This window comes from Polyodon spathula, chromosome 1 (genome assembly GCF_017654505.1).
Source record: "Polyodon spathula isolate WHYD16114869_AA chromosome 1, ASM1765450v1, whole genome shotgun sequence".
Classification (NCBI taxonomy): domain Eukaryota; kingdom Metazoa; phylum Chordata; class Actinopteri; order Acipenseriformes; family Polyodontidae; genus Polyodon; species Polyodon spathula.
The window spans coordinates 80,055,095-80,075,896 of NC_054534.1; the positions used below are offsets into that span (position 1 = coordinate 80,055,095).

At 35.3% G+C, this 20,802-nt stretch overlaps 1 protein-coding gene across 6 annotated transcripts in view; it reads right to left on the reverse strand.

The window, feature by feature from the left end:
* LOC121322913 (glutamate receptor 2) overlaps positions 1-20,802 on the reverse strand; it is a 63,245-nt gene that overhangs the window by 7,835 nt on the left and 34,608 nt on the right. For all 6 annotated transcript variants that reach the window (XM_041263521.1, XM_041263559.1, XM_041263550.1 and 3 more), the window contains exons 5-12: positions 18,476-18,529; positions 17,321-17,479; positions 11,573-11,740; positions 9,677-9,781; positions 7,927-8,037; positions 7,513-7,719; positions 6,978-7,345; positions 2,111-2,309 (exon numbers count right to left, since the gene is read on the reverse strand). In XM_041263521.1, coding sequence (XP_041119455.1) covers positions 2,111-2,309; positions 6,978-7,345; positions 7,513-7,719; positions 7,927-8,037; positions 9,677-9,781; positions 11,573-11,740; positions 17,321-17,479; positions 18,476-18,529 — 1,371 coding nt within the window. The remainder of the gene's footprint in view (positions 1-2,110; positions 2,310-6,977; positions 7,346-7,512; positions 7,720-7,926; positions 8,038-9,676; positions 9,782-11,572; positions 11,741-17,320; positions 17,480-18,475; positions 18,530-20,802) is intronic.

Sequence of the window (20,802 nt, forward strand, 5' to 3'; positions counted from 1 at the left end):
ACAGTGTATTTTATATTGAGAACAAATCGTAGCCTGAAGTAGCTTAAGGCCTTGGATCTTGCATCACCCTTATAAAAGTTTAGCACAGCATTTTGCATGTTATTTTTGGTTTTATCATGCTTTTCCCAAGGTTATGTCACCGTGACCTAAATATTCTATATTAATAAATATTAATACCTATTTTCATCACAAAGTAAATATGATGTACAGACATGCACTGACCTGCATTACGAAAAATATTTAATGTGTTTCAGGTTGTAGTGTTTATAATACTTGTAGATAATGTGACTCTTTTTTCTTGGGCCTGAAAGATGGGGGCTGCGGATAACATTTTGAGGCAGACGTACTAAGATGGGCCAGTCGAAGCGCAAACATACTGCAATTTGCATTTTCGTTACGACAATTTGCAAAGTGCACATTTTGTCGTATGCACTAAGACAAAATATGTTAATGAAAACAGCCGCAATATACTAATTTAAATATTATTTGCATCATCTTAGCAAGAGTTGTGCGACATTTTTTCAAATAAAATAGCAGCAGACAAGTTGTGGTTTGCTGCAGTAGGGAGTGCCTGATGGATAACGTCTATACATGCAAGGATGCAAGAATCAAAATAGCAGAGTTTTGTTAAATGTAAACGTCATCTGTACAATGCATTCTTTTCCATCTTCATTTTACCTTTTCCATCTTTATTTTAACACTGTTTTATATATATATATATATATATATATATATATATATATATATATATATATATATATATATATATATATAATATAAAAGAAGCTTTTCATAATCATACAGTAGCCCCTTGCTAAACCGAACAGGTTTGTCCTACATAAGGAGGTGTCGGGTTTAAAAACAATACAATAAAATCACACACAGATACATTTACAGTTCTTGATGTATTTTAAATACAAATCTACTGAGCTGAAATAACACTAATGTGTTTGGGTACACTACACATTTTATTATGAAAAAAATATAAATCTGTACAGTAGGCCTATACAGTATATAGTACAGTAGTAAAATCAAATGAATACCTAGTGCACTTTTTTTGAGCCTACTAGTAACACAAAATAAATCAAGCTGCTGCATTGCACACATTGGTGTACAATGTGAATAAAAGATTATTTTAAATTGAAACTAAATGATTTTAAGGTTTTCTATTTTATTTTAATTATTATTATTATTATTTTCAACTCGGTCTATTTAGTAGCTTAGACAATTAATAACATTCAATAGATCATGGTCCTATACAAATGCTCAGAATGAGCTGGAGGGGTTAGTGGCACAAGTACAATCTATTGCTCCCAACACACAGTAAAAACCAGAAATGTCATAGAAATTTGTTTTCAAGGCTTGTAAGTACACCCTGACTTTAGTGAAAATTAGGTACTTGGTTGTTTGTCTCAAATGCATTGAGCACAACTGGACTAGGAAATGCTAGCAATAATTGCGACTGTTTAAAACATGCTTTCTAAAATTTTTAACAAATTGATGCAATTGCCCGCAGCTTTAGTACATCTCATTACAGTCTTTTTGATCCTTCACTATCTCCACCCTGTTTTTGCAAATTTCTGCAGGAACGTCCAGAATTACATTTTCATTTAAGGCTAAAGCGCAAATAAGAACTGCGGCTGCAAAGCATTCGCAAAAATGATACTAACAGCGTTGCATTTGTTTAGTACATTTCACGCTACACTTCTGACTGGTTTGCATGTGGTTTGCAACGATTGCGACACGCAACACTTTAGTACATCTAGCCCTTAGTATTAAAATTGGTAATTATGGACATTGGCATTCATCATGTTGGTGTCATAATTCAAATTTAAACTTAGAGTGGGTGTCGAAGATCAACCGTTTACTGGAATAATCCATTGATTCTTGTAAAGTCAAAGGGAAAAATGTCAGAAACAATAAATATGTATTGTAATTTTGTAAAAACAATATTACAACAAGAAAATCCAGACTTTTTTTTTTTTTTTTTAAATAATCATTTTCTGTTTCAGTAGCAGAAGAACTGGTATAAATACATGTATAACTTATTTATAACAATTGTTTATTTAAATGCATTAATCATATATTAAATGGACACAATTACTCGTACCCTAAAAAATTCTTTTGTTGAGCCAGAGTCCAGAGTTCCATAAGCAATCTCTGTTTGCTTAGCGAGATCTTCTGCGCTTTCAATTGGAGACACCATCCGTTCAACAGTCAGGAAAGCAGCTAAGTTAGCCGTGTAGGATGAGATTATGATCAAGGTAAAGAACCACCACACCCCGCCAACAATTCGACCAGAGAGGGATCTAATAACAAGTGTGAAATGGATTTGTAAAAATGAAATGAATGCCTCAGTCAAATTTCAAATATCAATTGTGTGTTAATGCAGCAGTTAAGTACATGGGAGCACTTCTAAGCTTAACACACAGCCCCCGAAGGGAACATCTAAAACAAAAGGAAATATTTTATAGCTGCTATAAAGCTGTCTGAATCAAGTACATAACCAAAAGCTATACTGTAAAGTTGTCTGTTTCCAATAAGCACATTAAACAAACAAACACAAAATAATCTCTGTGTGTCATATTGACTATATTTCAAGTAAACTGTATGTGCTTCCCTGCAATAAATTAACTGAAATTACAATGTTCTGTTAATCCAACCATGCTTCTTGACATTATTATATGCAAGGTCAATGGAAAATGGAGGCAAAACAAAACAACACAAACATTGAACTGTTAACTATTGCAAAAGCTCCAGTACGACATTTACACAGAACAGAGATGAGGGCATAAATGACTACACCATGCTAGCTTAAGACAGGAGGACATTACAGAAATCTGCTGATTTATTATTCTAGACATTTATGCGGTATAGATAAAGGATGCTGATTAACAGTTATTGCTGTGAGAGTAGGCATGGTTAAAGTGAAATCGTTTCAGGTGTTTGCAGTCAAAGAGTTAAACAAGCTAAATGCGTTGCAAGTGATTATGGGGAAACCAAACAGAGTGTGACAGTAAAACCTATAATAATCCAAGGCTTTAAGCAGTCGATATTTGTGCTGTTTTCCCTTCTCCTGCTTTATGAAAATGCAAGAAGAACAGGTTATCCTAGCATTTTGAAAACAAAGAAAAAACAAGTACAAATACAACTGGAATTAGAATAGAGAGAATATCATTCGCTTTAAGAAACAATGCTAATTTCAAACTACCGAACTGATACCCTTGTCATTTTGTTAGTGATTACTACTTAAAACCAAATTACATGCACTGTCATGCAAAACAAACATGCTAAACCTAGCTTTAAACTAACAACATAATGTTGCAAATAACTGCAATTAGTTGGTATTAAGTAAATTCGTAAGTTTTACAAATTAAAGCATTTTCTATCTTTCGAGAATAACCCTACTATAACTGCATACAGCACATTTCTATGATGGGGAACAAACCCTTGACATACACCAGGTTTCAAGAAATGATTGGATTGCAATCCTCACCTGTTATTGCCTAGTAAAGGGGAAAAGATACAGATATGTGTGAACTTCCTTTGTCATAGCAAACGGTAACGGAATCTCCAAAACTATGCTCCACAGCTGGATAAGACATTCTGCATTAACCTATGCTATATTTAAACAGCCAACTTAAACAGCAAGGAAAACAACTAAAGCATTTGATGCAGTCTGTACAATCCCCCTTACTATTTTGTGATGTTTGAATTATTCTGGTATTTTATGCCACTTTTTCAATGTTTTATATCTTAGATCCATTTCAATGCCATTAGAAAAGGCTTTTTTGGTTACAGGGTGGTCCCTGGGATAGACCATGTCCATGCCTACCTTAACCACCCGGTCACTGTGGGGACATTACCAGGGAAGACAGTGGGAAAGATCTTTCAGTAGCCAAAAACAAAAGCATCTTCAAAAAGGTCAAGGAGACTGCTCAGAGTGAATCAAAATGCCGCCTTGCGCTATTTCCTCTGTAAGAAAATGTTACAAAATGATCATACATATAAAACAGTATTCTATTAAATCAGGGGTGACCAACCTTTCAGACCTAGAGCCAACAAAATAAAATGTACAGTGACAAAGAGCCACAATGTGCTTAATTTAGCATTTCACTGATATTTTTTTTTTTACTACAGTTACTATCACACATACTATTAAATGAAGCTGACCTTTATTTTGATACCCAAACAAATACATTTTCACTATATATAAAAGCATAGTTTTGTTTTTTGTTTCTTATTTGGGTGAGTAGCTAACTATGGTTTATTTTCTTATACCACATACAGGCAGGATCTGTACTCCGTGTCACTTTTGACATTCTTTACTACGCACATTGTTCTGAATGCAGCTGTAGTTCAATGTCATTATTTAGATCTGAGATGGAAACGTTCTACCGTGGCATGCGAGAGCAGCAGGTCTGAAATGTGCTTTTGCAGTTGATTGTTGTTTGGATATAGGATAGCAATAACATCCCTAAGGCAAGTTTTTACAAACTCACCTTCGAAGTAGGTTTTTTTTTTGCATGGGCAATGTCCCAGGCCACTTGTTAGAAGTAGGCTAGAGTCGAGGTCTCAGATTGTTTGGCAAATTTGGTCAACATTTGTGTCTGTTTATCATTTTGCTTTTTATCGACAGCAGTCATTTTGATGGGTACATTTTAATCAGCTCCGATATGAAAATGAAATACAAACTTTCAGATAAAACTCAAAAGATGTATTCATGAGCATAATATCTAACATTTGCATAGCAGAAACACCATGTTTAAATGGAAATTAGCACATATAACGCATGACTATGGTGGCGGTACTAGGGTTAACTTTTAAAGACAGAAGTTCATAATCTTTTGGAAATTCTTTGTCAATGCAGGCATGGTTTGTAGTGAAATAACGCAACAGATTTGAAGATTTGAACTGCAACATAGTTTTCCCAAATGTTTTACTTAAGTAATATTTGTATTTAAGTGTTTCACTTAATTTAGTTAACCGTTGCACAAAATGACTTTAGGGGATAACTAAGTGAAAACACTTAAAAATGGTATGGCAGCGTTTTCGGAAATTGAAGAAAACAGAGCCACACTTAGCAAAAGGATTTGCAGAGAGAAAATCTTTTGGATATAATAGATGTCGAGCAATTAATAACAAACTATTGATTTGACCAAAATACTGTCTTTTAAATGTCTGTATAATGCTGGAAGCAGCTTAACAACCCCAAACAAGAAGAAATCACGCACTGCTCCCTGTTCTTTAAATACAGCGGCAGCACTTCGTTTTTTTTGCAACTGTTGGCTTTTTATTACTATAAAAATGTATACTTAAAAAAAATAATAACTTTTGGACGGTTGCATAACATCTTAAGTGAGATTAATGATTAATTCTGATAAATACACAAGATACTGCTTTTACTTTTGTTGCGAACACAGACATACACATTGTTTAAACAAACATGTTTAGTGTACATATTTTTGTAGATTTACCTGTTTTTTGTGATGCTCTTCTAAAATCAGAATATATATATATATATATATATATATATATATATATATATATATATATATATATATATATATATATATATTTCGTGAATGCTGCAATTCAAGACGTTAAATGGAAATGCATTCAGACATTCAGTTAGTTTGTAAGTTTTCTGTTCATGTTAAAAAAGACAAATTCGGAACCGTAGTTTTGCCTGTATTATTGGACAATAATGAAATAAAACAAATGTAAGGATTGTTTTCATCTCAAAAACAGTTTGACCGGTCAAATTGTTTAAAAAACAAATGCCATTACAAAAATCGGCCATAGTTTTCCTTAACACATTGTCCAAAAAATACATTACTCTCCCACTCTGGTAAGAAGGTTCAATATTCATCTTCAGATTTTCTTTTTCACTATTTTTTTCTGCCATTATGAACAAAACAGAAGCCAGTCCTGTTCAAAGTAAAGTTAACGGTTTCCAAGCTTCTGTAACTCGAATCCTGAATGCACAGTAAAGTAAGAGTGGATATGATTTGCTAGTTAGCTCCCAGAGACTTATTGTAAAAATAATGCACATAAAATAAACAAATAAATAAATAAATAAATAAATAAATAAATACACTTATTCATTGTGTAATGAAATATATGGGAAGTTTGAAGAGCCGCATTTTGACCACAAAAGAGCCACATGCGCCTTTCGAGACACAGGTTGGCCACCCCTGTATTAAATACTTATCACTTTATCTAAGCTAATTTTTTATTTGGCTGAAATAGCTTTAAATTAATAATTAATATATACACCAGTGGGAAATACTAACTCTGTTCCTTGAGTTTTATCTGTAAACTATGGCTTAGCAAGAAAGCTTTCTTTTTCAAAACTCACTGCATTGTTTCTCATCAGCTAATACAGCCTGTTCTAGCAGCTTCACAAACTCACATATATGACAGGCATTGCTTACCATACTGGTTTTAACCAGCTCAGCAGATGATTCAGGGGTATCGATATTAGTTAATCTACATGGGAAAGAAGCAGCAAGGCAGAAACAATCGGAAAAAAAAGGTGTTTAAAAGAAGACAAGAGATAGGGTACAGTGAAGTTGTTTCATTCCTATCTTTCTCAGTGGTTCACTGTGCTACCACCTGTATAAATGCAAGGACCATGGACCGCAAAATGGGAATATGCAGCAAAAACACGGTACCCCTCCAAGAGGACATGAAATGACTGCAACCTTATGCATTTTACAGCCTCTGCATGGTGTATACAAGTTCACTGAAGAAATACTTAATTGATGTTAACCCAACAGCAATCTTATATTTCTTGTCCTGTACTGAACTCTTTGTCTTAAGAGGGACTAAAACATTTACTCTTAGGGACCAAAGAGGTTTATCCATCGGGAAGAAATATCACAGGGACGGATTTCCAGGAGGCAAAGATATATGCACCATAGCATCAGATGGGGACTGCAAATGCACAAAGTTAAAATTTTTGATAGACCAACCTTGGCGAAATATCGCATCCTTGCTGCATAAAGGCACCAAGAGAAAACCAGAGACTATTAAATATCCCAAATTCATTTGTGGATTCGTTAGTTTGTGTTTGTCCATCTTCATATTCCTCTGTGTGCCACTCATAGGGGCTGAAGCGGCTGACTAAGAATAGAACCACACTGACCCCGATGTAGGCAAACACTATGCACATCCAGATTTCGTATGCCAGGGGATCTAGGAAGGAAAATACCCCGGGCTTGGATTTCTGAGGCTTCTTTATCATGATGGAGATCCCCAGGCTCATAAAGGGCTTTGAAAAGTCTATCACTTCTTCTCGCACCAGAGTGATGGTTAACGGAGCAACGGCTATGTCAGCTTTCTGCAAATAGAATGGAAACATTTTATATTTAACTGCATTTAAACACATCCACTACAATCTGAGTCCCAACTGTTTTCTTATTTATACAGCAAAATAAAATGACTAGACTCATTTCTAACATCTATAGTGAAAACTGGACGTTACGTGACACCATATTTTTTTCTTACCCCATACACAAGTTCTCCCACCATTCCATTCCAAATTTTGGTTTCAGCATCCCTGGCTCCATACTTTCCATCAGGTACAATAGACAGCTTGTATTTGAAGCCACAATGTTTAGCTATTTCTGCTGCCAGATCCACACAGTAACCTTCATACATGTCATTGCCTTCAAATAGTTCATAATTTTTCTTCAGCATTACATACGGTGCTTCCTGAAAAAGTTTTAAAAAATGAAGAAACATGCTGTTAGATCTGTAAGAATCATTCTAGAACAACCCTTACATTAAAATATCTGTATATAGCAAAAAAAAAAACACAAAGCCTATAACGAGCATTTACTGGTTTATATCAACTCATTACCTGCTGTTTCAAATATCAATAATTACTACTATGAATATTAGTCATCATTAAGAGCTTACCAAAATTGTTGTCACTATTACGGTCTTATTTTCCATGCCGGTGGAATCATTCCCAGGTGAGAAATCGTTTGCCGTAACAACCATTTTGTCAACTTCATTCCAATACCCAATCTAAAAATGTAATAAAAAATAAAAAATAATTAGTCCAATTGTCAGTGATATTAAAAAAGGTCATGAAAAAAATCCAACAATTTACAAAGGAGATGAAAGACAGCAGAGCATTAAAAATAGATGTATTTTATGTATCAGTACTTCAGAGTTATGAACACTAAACTTATGAATTGACAGGTCAACCACTTTTAGCTGGAAGTATGCAATCACTCAATCATGCCTACAATGCAACCAGAATCTAGGGATTGATCAGTTTAGACCAATACACTATTACACGAAAATAAAATAAAAATATTCAAAGCATATTACATATTTGAGTACATGAAAAAATACTTTTATGTTAGCTACTAGTAGAAGCAAACAAGTTTTTTTTTTTTTTTAATGCTGTCGTTTAACAAGTGTTCTGAATCAGTGTTAAACCCTGCATGTTCATTTGAATGAGACTGGCATATTAAACATGAGGACCCTAATTAATCATGCAATGCTTGTAACAGCAAAATTCTACAGTAAATGTATTCTGTTTGAAATTGTTTTTATTGTTTATATTCTTTTAGTCCAGGTGTATTTGAATAGGAAACTATTCGAATCCCTATCAGAATCCAATTAAAAAAATGCAAGGTAAATGCAAATGTGTTACACTTTCACTCGAAAAAAATACATTAACAATATAAAAAAATAAATAAAAAAAAACTTTATCCATATCATCCTCAACAATGGGAATGTAGTATCAGGAAAATTGTCAGAATATTAAAAAAGGCCATGAAAAAATCCAACAATTTACAAACCTAGGTTTTCCTGGATGTTTAAATCTGTGTTTTTGCTACAATTACAATTTGAATAGTAATTTAAATATAACATTTTCCCACGTATAATACGGTTTTAAAGCCTTTCAACCCATAACAATATTAGTATTACATTACTGTGCTGTATCCTTCTATTATTCAGCAGATTTTGGCTGTAAATAGCAGGTGTACAAATTTATTAAAACCACTGAAAACCCATTGTTAGAGTTACGAATATTTCAGACTTACAACCTCCATTTCCAAGGTGTTCGTAACTATGAGGTTCTACTGCATGTATATTGTTGAATTCATTAAAAGGTTAGTGAGACGGAGTTGTGATTCCGAACTCCGTTTTAGATTGCAACATAGATATATTATTCAATACAGTCGAACATTTGGGTATTCCAGTTTCCCTAAGCATGGGTCATAACAGAATCAACAAGACAATACAATGTTGGGATATAATATAGCTTCTCTTAGACATCACTCCTTATTCCTTAACCTCTGAGAAGAAACAATTACACACTGATGCAGGTTTTACAATCCTCCTTTCTGTCACTGTGCCATGCTAAAACCAGAGAGGAGTATATTTAAGATGTTCACACTCCAGGAAAAGCCATCTTAGCTTTCCAGGTGAGCCCTGGGAGTCAGCAAACCACATTAGCTACTAACAGGTGTACATGATACAGTTGTAGAAGGTATTTCATAATATATTATCTGTAAAACAGTTGCATATTAAGTGGTGTTGACAGTGCAGCAGTTGGAAATTTTTTCCACTATAATACTTCTCAATCACCCCTAGACACAGACAGTGGATGTACTGTAACAGTCCTGCATTTCCAATTAAGGCACCATACCTTCCGTGGACCATTGTTTTTTAACTCCATAACATTAACTGTATAGTTAATTCTTCTCCCATACTGATCAAACTGTATGTTTCCAGTCAAGCCTTCCACATGGACCTAAATGGCAAAATACAATATACAATATCATATCAAGTAATAGTATGTTTAATATGAATACAGACTAACCCATACATATAAAACCTCACTTATTTTAGTATTTTGAAATTTTGTCTGCAGACTGTGGGCCTCATTTACTAAAGGTTTTTAAAAGTAGCCAAGACGCGTGTTAACACGATCCTGTAACACACATCTTAAAACTATAAATAAGTTGGTATTTACTAATGTGAATGCTGCTCATTAAGACACATGCTATGGAAATCATTATCATATTAAGACATGCCTTATCACAGAAGATAAGGCGCGTCTTAATGAACTGTCTACATAGGGGCCACTGACTATAAAGGAATGAGCAGAGATTGAGATACGCAGTTGTCAGTTCATGACTTTTATTAAATATATGTATTAAATACTTTATAATGGTGTTTGAAATGCAGGATCGCAAAAATAAATAAATAAAAAGTTATAAACAATCCTACCTATACATCGCCATGGCTCTACAGGATATATAAAAAGCATTTTGCTTATACAGTACAGTAGCCTATTCTTTTTTTTTATCCATCATTGATTAGATCAGTCTGCAGCCCTTAAGCTACATTAATGAAACTGTGAATACAACAAAGTATGGAGCTGGCATTTAGACCAGGTGGCATATTTCAGTGATCATCACATTTCTGTACCTTGAAATGCTGCTCACGAGTTTTACAACGTGGATCTTGCAGACACCAATTACAAGAAATGCACAGGTAATAATAACTAGGAGTAACTATACTGTGCATAGCCTACTGTATAATCTATTCTAGCTAGACGAATAATCAGTCTGTACAGAAAAGTGCAAATCGCTGTGAAGGTACATAACTATTTGTACAGAAGTAAAAACAGGTATGCAGAAGGTATCGACCCCAGTGCCAGCCGACACATGCAATGGTATAGCTGTGCCCAAATCGTGTGGAGAAATAAAAGTGCACTCTATGCAGGTATGTGATTTAGGAGAACACTTCTTCCTTTGATATTATGTGCTGTTGTGATTGTAAACCTCTATTTATTTATATTACCGTGTTTCAATTATGTCTGTATGAACGCAGTTCTGTCTTTTTTCTGTTTGCATAGTAAGTTATGACCTTTTTTTCTGTTTGCATGGTAAGCTTTTGCATGCTTTTTATGTCTATAGGCTACATAAACAAATTTATTCCCAATATCCTATTACTTATTTTGTTTGTACAGTTTTATTTAATCATAATATACCTGTATATAGATGCATTTCTGCTCAAAAGTTGTTTTTCTTTCTTTATTTTATGCAGTCGGCTGGTATACGTGCGTTTTAATATATAAACGCATTTATTTTAAAATTAGTCAGCTCATAATACCTGCTTTCCATCAGTTCTGTCTAGCACACGATTTAAGGTGTTTCTTGGTTAGCACAGTTTAGTAAATATCGTCTGAATATCATTAGCCTCATTTGTGCTCTAATCCTTTATTTGAGTACATCACCATGCATTTTGCATATTCAGCAGATGCTAATGTACCTATCATGTTATTTTTAAGGTGTGCCTGCTAACTCATGCTTTAAGTCACTCTTTATCATGGTTCATAAATACAGGATTATCTAGTGCACACCTTATTCTTGGATAATAAGCCTATTATTGCAAAATACCTTTAGTAAATTAGGCCCTATAAGCCTTACCTTGTAACAGGCTGATTTGGTACTGTGCACAAACATGTTAAATCATTCAGCTAACAATCTGTATAATGTAATGTTTTAATTTTTAAATTTTTTGAAGGCAATGTCACCTGTTTCAAGGCTCTTTCTATTTCAACTCCTTGGGCCCACGGTACAGCAGGGTTTGCCAGACAGTCACCGGCATTGCCTCTCCTGGAGATGTCAATCCTCTGTTTCCGCAGGTAGCGGAAGGCTTCGGTCATTACTTGCACAGCATCATAAGTCAAGGCAGACGTATACTGTACAGTGAGAAAATTAAAAAACAAACAAACACATATCCAGAAAATCTATTGAGACACCCAGAAAATAATTTATACCACATTTTACTCCCCTGGATCATGTATTGTTTCATTACAGCTGTAGGGAAAAATGAGGCTCTACAATTATCAGGCAATATATGTTGCGTTTATATGGCTAAAATCAGTGTCCTGTGATCAACCCTTGCTGCCATGCACTTGGCAACAACCCTCGCTGCCTGTTTATTATTTATTTTATATTATGATTTATATGTATATTGATAATGAAAGCTAATATTTGTTATTGTTTGATTTTAAAAACCTTGTGAGGATGCGTGACTGATCAGCTACTGATTGTTAACTAGCTGACAGTCACACATCTTTATTTAATTTGTGCAAAATGTGACCGAGGGATAATAAGATAACTGTTAACCAGTTTATCCCTCGGTCACCACTATAAGAACCTGCAGCTTGGGCTGCACAGGGAGGTGTGTGAGAGGTGAGACAAGAGACGTGAGTCTAAATCAATGTCAACAAAAAACAATTGCTATATTTAGAATATACTTGTTGAGTGTTTCGTGTTCTCTTTTGTTTTGGCTCTTGTGCCCTTTTGTTTGATTATTTAATAAAAGGGGGGAAAGGTCAGGAGACGACCCCCACAGACAACCGGCTGATTGCCAGGATTACCTTGGTCGGAGGACCCGGCCTGTGTGAGGTCAGCATGGCCACTACTGCTGTTGTGGTGGGTGGAGGACCTCCTATCATATCAGCCACCCTTGGCCCATTGCTACCCCTGTTCCTGGGTTGGTACGGTGAAACCGACACTTTGGGACTAAGGGAGGAGGTGGCTTTTTGAGTCCATGTGTGTTGAACACAAGATTGGGGGGGGGGTGTGTGTGGCAGAGTGTCCCGCCCTTTGTTTATTATTTATTTTATATTATGATTTATAAGTACATATGACAGCGAAAACTAATATTATTTGTTATTGTTTGATTTTAAAAACCTTGTGAGGATGCGTGACTGATCAACTACTGATTGTTAACTAGCTGACAGTCACGCATCCTTATTTCAGAATGTGACAGAGGGATAAGAAAATAATTGTTAGCCAGTTAAGACCTCGATCACCACTATAAGAACCTGCAGCTTGGGCTAAATCAACATCAACAGAAAACAACTGCTATATTTTGCATATACCTGTTTCGTGTTATGTTTTGTTTTGGCCCTAGTGCCCTTTTTTTTGGTGTTTATCGTGTTTAACTATTTAATAATGGCTGAACGCCGTAGCATTTCAGTTCTGCCCCGCTACTTCCCGGAGTTGAGTCTGTGTTTCTGGTCTGACGTCACTCCTGCAGCCATTCTGTTCACAAGCAGGAACATACATTTTGCCTCAAGGAAGCAATAGTACTGCTGACATCTCTTGTTTATATTGTTTGGACTAGGTCATGGTTTTAGTCAAAGCATACTGTTGAGTCACTGCCTACACTGATCACTTTCACATGCATTTTTTTTGGCCTTGCACACAAGAGCTCAGTATGCTCCACATTAAATAAAATACAATGCCATTTTTTTTTAATCTAAATTACATTTTGGAGGTGTTATTCAAGAAATTGACAATACATTTCAATGTACTTAAAACGAGTGCCACTTTATTCCTGAGTTTCATTTCAAAAAGGATTCTGAATTACTGATGTCCTAGAAACTTTACAATAACAGTTCAAAGCCCTTTCACCTGCATATTGACTGCAGCTTAGTGGAACAGTCAGTAACCTGGCAGGAGTCATCAAGGTATGTCAAGGCCCATAACTAGTGACGGCAATATGTTGAAGCCATGCTATGGCCAATCTTGTAATACTACTTGTATGTTGTAAATGTACAAGCCAATCTAGTAGGAAAATATTAGTAAAATAACTTAGTCCCTTTTTTACAGTAGTCTCAACTCATCATTCGTGTTCAATCATCCGAAGTTTCCTGTACAAGTACTGGTTAATGTTTTTTGTATTAGTAATAAGACTATAGTACTGTACAGTGCACACCCAAAGCTTTGCTGGATTTTTTTTTTTTTTTTTAATTAGTTTTAAAATTTGTCTGGTTTAGTGAAAACCTGAGGCAGTTCTCTTTTTAATGTATTTATTACTTTTGTGCTGAAGCAGATGAATAAATAAGGTTGAATTAAATTGATAAATCAGACCCCAGGTGCACTTGTACTTTTTCACCTAATAACATATGCTTTTAATATAGCTATAGACCAGTAGTTCTCAAACAACATTTTTTGGTGACCACACTAATTTTTTTTTCATAAAAATACTAAATAAATCATATGGAAAATAAAGAAAATATTGACATATGCACCTATTTCTCAACTCTCGACTGGATCTCAATTCCCAGGCCATTCTAATAATAACCTGGAGACGAAAAACAGGTGTTTTGCTAGATTTTCTTATATATTAGTATTGCTCTGACAACAGGTCGAACTTAATAGGTTAAATAATCATAGCAAATTGATATACATAAGCAGTTCTCAAACTGGGGTGCACAAACTGTATCCTGCAGGGGCATTAGAAGGTTCAGGGTTTTTTTTTTATATGACAGTGCCCATCTTAACCTAGACTATACCATATAACGGGTGAATACTTTATTTGCGCTTTATTGGCTATTTTGATTGGATTGCCAATAATACTTCCACCAATCAGAGGGTTGCATACAGTACTCATAGTGACACCACGGCTGCAATGCTGGCTCCAGGGATCAACCACAGTACAATCTCCCTAGCGCATCAGCATGACAACCGTCTGGACTGTTCTTAGGGTACTTCTCTGGGGTCTTCAGGTGGACATCTTCCATCCTTGGGGTTTTGTTGACTAGCCAACGACACCTTAAGAGGGCTTGACAGTGATTCTGACATCCCAGCATCACCCCCCTCTGTCCTCCACTTACCTTCCTTTCCATCAACGTTGCTTTCTTTCTACTGTGCTGGAGGTTCCCAACCAGAATCTTTTCGTCTCAGCCAGAGCCAGTTGCTGCTCCTCTCTGCTGCTTCAGATAAGTTTGTGTGTCGCTATGTGTCGCAACTCTGAATCCAATGTCTCTGAGAAACCGGGTTGTGGAGTGTGACACAGATCCTCAACAACCCGCCTCGACTGGGTAAACATGGACTCTCCATCCTTGCTGTTCCTCTTCAGCAGCCAGTTGAGCGTACCAAAGTTTCTTCCATTCATCCGCAGCATCCTCCCATGGCACCGTTAACTCTACCATACGAACAAGGGAAAATCAGCCGTTGTCCAAAATCTGCCAGCATTTTCCAGTCTCTAGCAGCTTCCAGTTGTCCTAGACGAGTTTTGGTTTTAATTCCTTTTCTTGGTGGTTGCTCCCATGGAGGGAGAAATGTTGTTCTTTGTGTGTTATATATTGCTAGAATTGGTGGCAACATGTTGGTCATGCTGTGTTTGTCTTCCAATGCCAAGGCTAAACATCGCAGCACCTGGTCATGACTCCAAGTAAACCGTCCTTGGCTAAGACCCATCCTGTCAAAAATGTGTCTCAACCCTTTGTGGTCCTATGTCAGACCAGGTCCGACATTACAATTTTCCCTTTCCAGTCCGATGTCGGATCTTGTCAAGCACAGATCTTCGGAAAAAGCAGAGAAAACCTTTCAATGGCCGAGTGAGACCGAGAGAAGATGAAAAAAAAGGGGGTGTATCTGAGCAATACACATAGCCCCTGCACCACAGAGATAACACGGACACAAACAAAGAAGAAACTGATCCTGCTCTGTTCCATTGTCCAGAAGTTCATGTGATACAGCACCGTATGCATTAACTAAATCCAGGAATGTCACATGGAGCTTGTTCCTCCTTCCTCTCCTTTTTAGCTGTTTGAATTTGCTGCCAGATCTAATCATCCTGGGAAACCTGGACTACTGGCTTTCGGTACTGAAGTGTCAATGAAGCAGTTCTTCAATAAGTTCACTAACAATCTCTGAGCAACAGTGCTGAAGAAAATCATGCCTCATTCGCATATTCAGCTTGTTTCTCCACACTAAAGAAAAGATTACTCAATACCGTGGGTTTTCATGTTGTTTTGCTCTGTGATCAACCAGTGAGCACTGACACAAAGTGAAATGGGTGGAGACTTTTGTTCCATGCCAAAATGAAACTGTCTAATTGGTTTCATATTGATTTGATAATGAGTGCGTACAGACCGGGATGTTGACAGGGTGTGTTTATATTATCTTTTTTTGTATTTTTTATTTGGGGTCCAGGGGCCAGGTTCATTATAGTTGAAGGCTTGTTATAATGAAGGCCGTTATAGCGAGGGTGTATAGTACTGTATCATAATATGTAAAACTGTAATATTCCAGAATAATAGGCTGTGAACAATTTACTTTGCCCCACTGAATTAGCTATAAAGCAGAGGATGTCAAACAATACCCTGTCATTAAAATGTCAACAAGACACATTTTCATAAATTAATAGGTGAGGATTACATATGCCGTTTATTTAGCTGTACGCGCAGATGAAAACTGCTAGATTTAACTTAAATAAACCCTACAAAAAATAAATGACTCAAAAAAACTCAGCATTTTGGTTTTCATTTAGTAACTCTCCTCAAAACAGAAAATAGGATCACAACAAAAAACGTTAATCACTATACATAACATTTACCTTGCAAGTTGGGCCAGTGTTTGCAAAGTGTGAAGCACACCTGCATCTGTATCCCGATTCTGACTTGCGTGCCAAATCCTGTGGCTATGTATCACATGCATCACTGGGGGTCAAGAAGAGCTACTTCCTTGTAGTGACCCCTGGGCAACATCTCTGATGGCAAATCGTCGAACAAATGAACTTGCCATGCAATGCTTAAGCAAAGCAATGTTGGGCTTGGTTAGTACTTGGATGGGAGACCACCTGGGAATACTGAGTGCTGCAGGCTGCATGTTAAGCTCATACGAATATATATACATGCATCACTTGCCATTTTAGAAGGTGGTTTTGATACGTATTTCTAATACCTATCAAACAGTTATGGTGAGGACACAGATGTGGATTTCTGCTTTCCAATGAATAATGTGAACCAATGTTCATTCACATATTCAGCTCGTTTCTCCACACTAAAGAAAAGATTACTCAATACTGCTGTTTTCATGTTGCTTCGCTCGTTGATCAACCAATGAGCACTGAAACAAAATGAAATGGGCGGAGACTTTTGTCCCATGCCAAAATTAAACTGCCTGATTGGTTTGATAATGATTGGCAACCAAGCTGCCAAATAACCATGATCTTACTCAGGTCAATGGGTCATCCATCCATTAGTTCATTTCGAGAATATTTTAATGAGTTTAGTTGCTGTGAAGAAACTGCTTTCCAACGGAACGGTAGTGGACTATGTAATAATGGATGGAATGCATGCACGTTGAATAAAAAGCAGGTAAAATAAGTCCCAGTACCTAGTACTGGTATCAAAATAAGTCCAGGTCCGGAGTACCAGCAGAATTTCACCCCTGCAGTAGCTTAATTAATTCTAAACACATTTTGTCAGGCATCAGTCAAAAAACGTAGTGTAGTTCCTTTCATCCATGCAACTTACCCTAATTCTGTTGTCAGATCCAGGATATTCTTTTTCCTCTAAAGCTTCCCACCGCTGATTGAATTTTGAGACAACTGGGTCATCAAAATCAACAATCTGAAATCCTGATACGTTGGCTCCACCATACTGAATTTTTGACAGATCCCCATCTATGAATCCCTGCAAAAATGTAATAAAAGTATAAAAGACAATGGGGGCTTTTCCATTTATTCAAACTGTGACAGGTCTAAATGACACCATTCATTCATTATGATCTAGTTCCTTAAAATATATCTCTGTGTTTCTTCAGTTTAATGTTCACAAATATCCAGCACAAGTGCTGGGTTTTAATGGAAATATCAAGTACTTGATCTAATTGTATGGTTCAGTATAGCTTTGTATTATTATTATTATTATTATTATTATTATTATTATTATTATTATTATTATTATTAATAATAATAATAATAATAATAATAATAATAATAATAAATTATTTTGCAGTCGCTTTTTCCAAAGTGACTTACTGGAATTAAGAAAAAAGTTGTCTACAGGAAAGTTGTCTGTTCAATTAGCACCTCTTTTTGTAATGGCAACACAGATTTGGTGACGACAATACAGATTTTGTGATGTCAGTACATTTGCTGTATGTGCCTATAGCTAACCTATATATCAACAGCATCTCTCACATAACCAGGTACTTTAAAACGTGTGTGCCAGTACACAGTAGGTGTTGTAAAATGTCTAGAGTCTTTTTACCTACTCAACTAAATTTATACTTATTGGCCAGGATGATGAATTAATAATAATTCTTAAAAGCCTATGGTGTATAATACTTACTGACATACTAAAATAACCTAAAATTCATTGTCTTCAAAATAACAAGAAAAAGACTTCTAGATAAAACATGTGTTAATTAATTTCAGTTTATTTTACTATTTTTAAATTCAGCGCTATTGACTGTTATAGATGATATTATAATTACAAACAAGAAAATAACTAGAAGTTATAAAAAAGTTTATTTTTCAATCTGAAAGATTGTTTAAGAACTAACAATGGAAGCTGAAAAGCAGTAATTGAATAACTGATTTGAATATGGAAAAGCAGCTGAATATGGAAAAGCTTAAGCAAAGCTGTATAATTTACACTTCAGATATTACAACATTGTCAGCATACCAGGTTTGCAATGATGTAGTGATATCCTTTAACATGCCTTCCAATGGTAATGACCTGCAAAATAAAGAGTATTGATTACAATTTGTATGGTCACTATTATAACTAAATATTCAGCATTTTGAGCAAAAATTATCCACAAGTCTAGCAAAGTGCAGTAAAACACAGTAAAATCATGTTGATAACATAGGCAAACAATGTTAATTACACATACATATTGTACTGCATTGTAAAACCCAGTATGACTAGTAACAGAACCACACTGATGTAAGTTAGGTGCACATGGGTTTATTAAACCAGAACATGTACCACTGTTTGATTAGTCTGGCCATGACTAGACACATGACTACAGCTAATCCTTCAGAAGAGAGGTATGTGCTGACTGAAAAGAATCCAGTGTGCTGAGTTCAGGTAGAAAACAGGCAGCAGAGGACTGTTGCATTTCTATTACTGTGTGTGAGTCATAACAGTCAAATAAAAAACAGAGAACATTTAAAATAAGTAAGAGAGAACAAGGGACCCAAGGGAACCTTAAAGTGTGAAATGATTTCATATAAACAGCAGGATAAAAAGTGGATAAAATAAAAAGCATTTGAATTAAAAAAAAAAAAAAGATCAAAAGGAAAGGAAATGTTGCAGGGTTGATAAAAAAAAATGCATATTCTTAGACAATTTGAGTATTGGAGGTCAGTTATTTAAAAATGTACTGTTATAATATTAATGCAATCTTAGTAATGGTGTCTAAATAATCAATAGCACTATTTTTTTTTCTTGGAATTCATCATAGATATAAGATTGAATGTATATGTTGTTTGCAGGTGTCATTTCACAGCCATTTTGCTTTTGGTTAAGCTTCACTTATAACAGCTGCACATATAAGCGCTGCACAATTCAGAACAGTTTGATCAGTGTTCACAACAGGACAACACACAGAGCTAGATGGAGAAAGATCAAGGTGTGTGGCTGTCAAGTACATATTAATATTTTAATAGATAGACAGATGCTACTTTTGCTCCAGTTTTTAATGTGCCTAAAGCTTAGTCATTTGTACACTAAAGTCAATAATTAACTAATTATGACCTGGAAGGAGGTTCAGTTGGTTCAATTAAATAATTTAGAGCATTGATGGAACAAAGGCCAGAAGCCCTTGAGAACCGGAATTATGGCATTATGATTGCACTAAAATAAAAATAAAAAAAAAACTATTATCAATGTAATATATCTGTAACTGCTAAACCAAAATGTCTTACAGTCCAACAGCTATCTGACAGATTACCCATTTGGATACACTATAAATATTATACAGTTTTTGCCACCTGATTTAATGATCGATTTTAACTTAATTAGAAATAATTGCTGAAAAACCTAAAAACATGTGTGTATATAAGATAATTAGCATTCTGATAATTAAAGAGGATCTGAAAAATGAGATGATTTTTTACTGACAAGATATAATTAACGATCTATGAAAAAACTGCCTGATTAATTCTAATATATGCAAAGAAGATTGGTCCATGCAATATACCATCATTTTGAGAGAAGAAAATGGGAAATGCTAGCAAACATGGTTAACCAGATTGAGGAACTAAAAGAAATGCTTTTAAAAGTAATTTAACTACATATATTACACCAGTTAAAAGCTGTTACATTAAGCTTGTAGGAAAGTTGATGCATGCAGCTAGTATGTTAGCCTTTTGAAAGAAATATATCTTTAAAAATAGAACCATTATTTTAATGTTCAATCTTTATTGCCCCAATTTCTTCTATGTAAATATATATATGCAGTCAAAAATGTTTAGCACAAAATGCAAGTATAGTACAAAGTTCTCTCAAATTTAATTCTGGTTTGATTTTTGGGGGATATACAGAACATGATGTCAATTAATGTTTTATCCACCCTACTGTATGGACTGTATGGGCCTGATTTTGATGATGTGGCAAACCTCTAAGACGAGGGCAAAACGTGTTTGCCCCTGTTTTTTATAGCATGCTTTGCCCAGCCCATCACCATATGTGTTTCAGCATAATCTTTGGGGTGTGGCCTAAATTAACCAGGTACGGGAGGTTTATTTGAAACTCACCCCACACAAGAAGAAAATATTCTCTTAAAAAAAGATGATCTTGAATACATTATTTTACACATATAAGAAGTATGGGCTTTATACTGTATTCTTTAAGGAATCTGTTTTTGTTTGTCAGAATTTTTCTGAGCAGCATGAATGTTTTGAGATGGTACAGATAATTCTGCTAGTAGGTCCTACAGTGTCACTTTGGAGAGGTTGTAAAAGCTGTATTGAAAAGACGCTACTGATACCTAAACTTTAGTGATA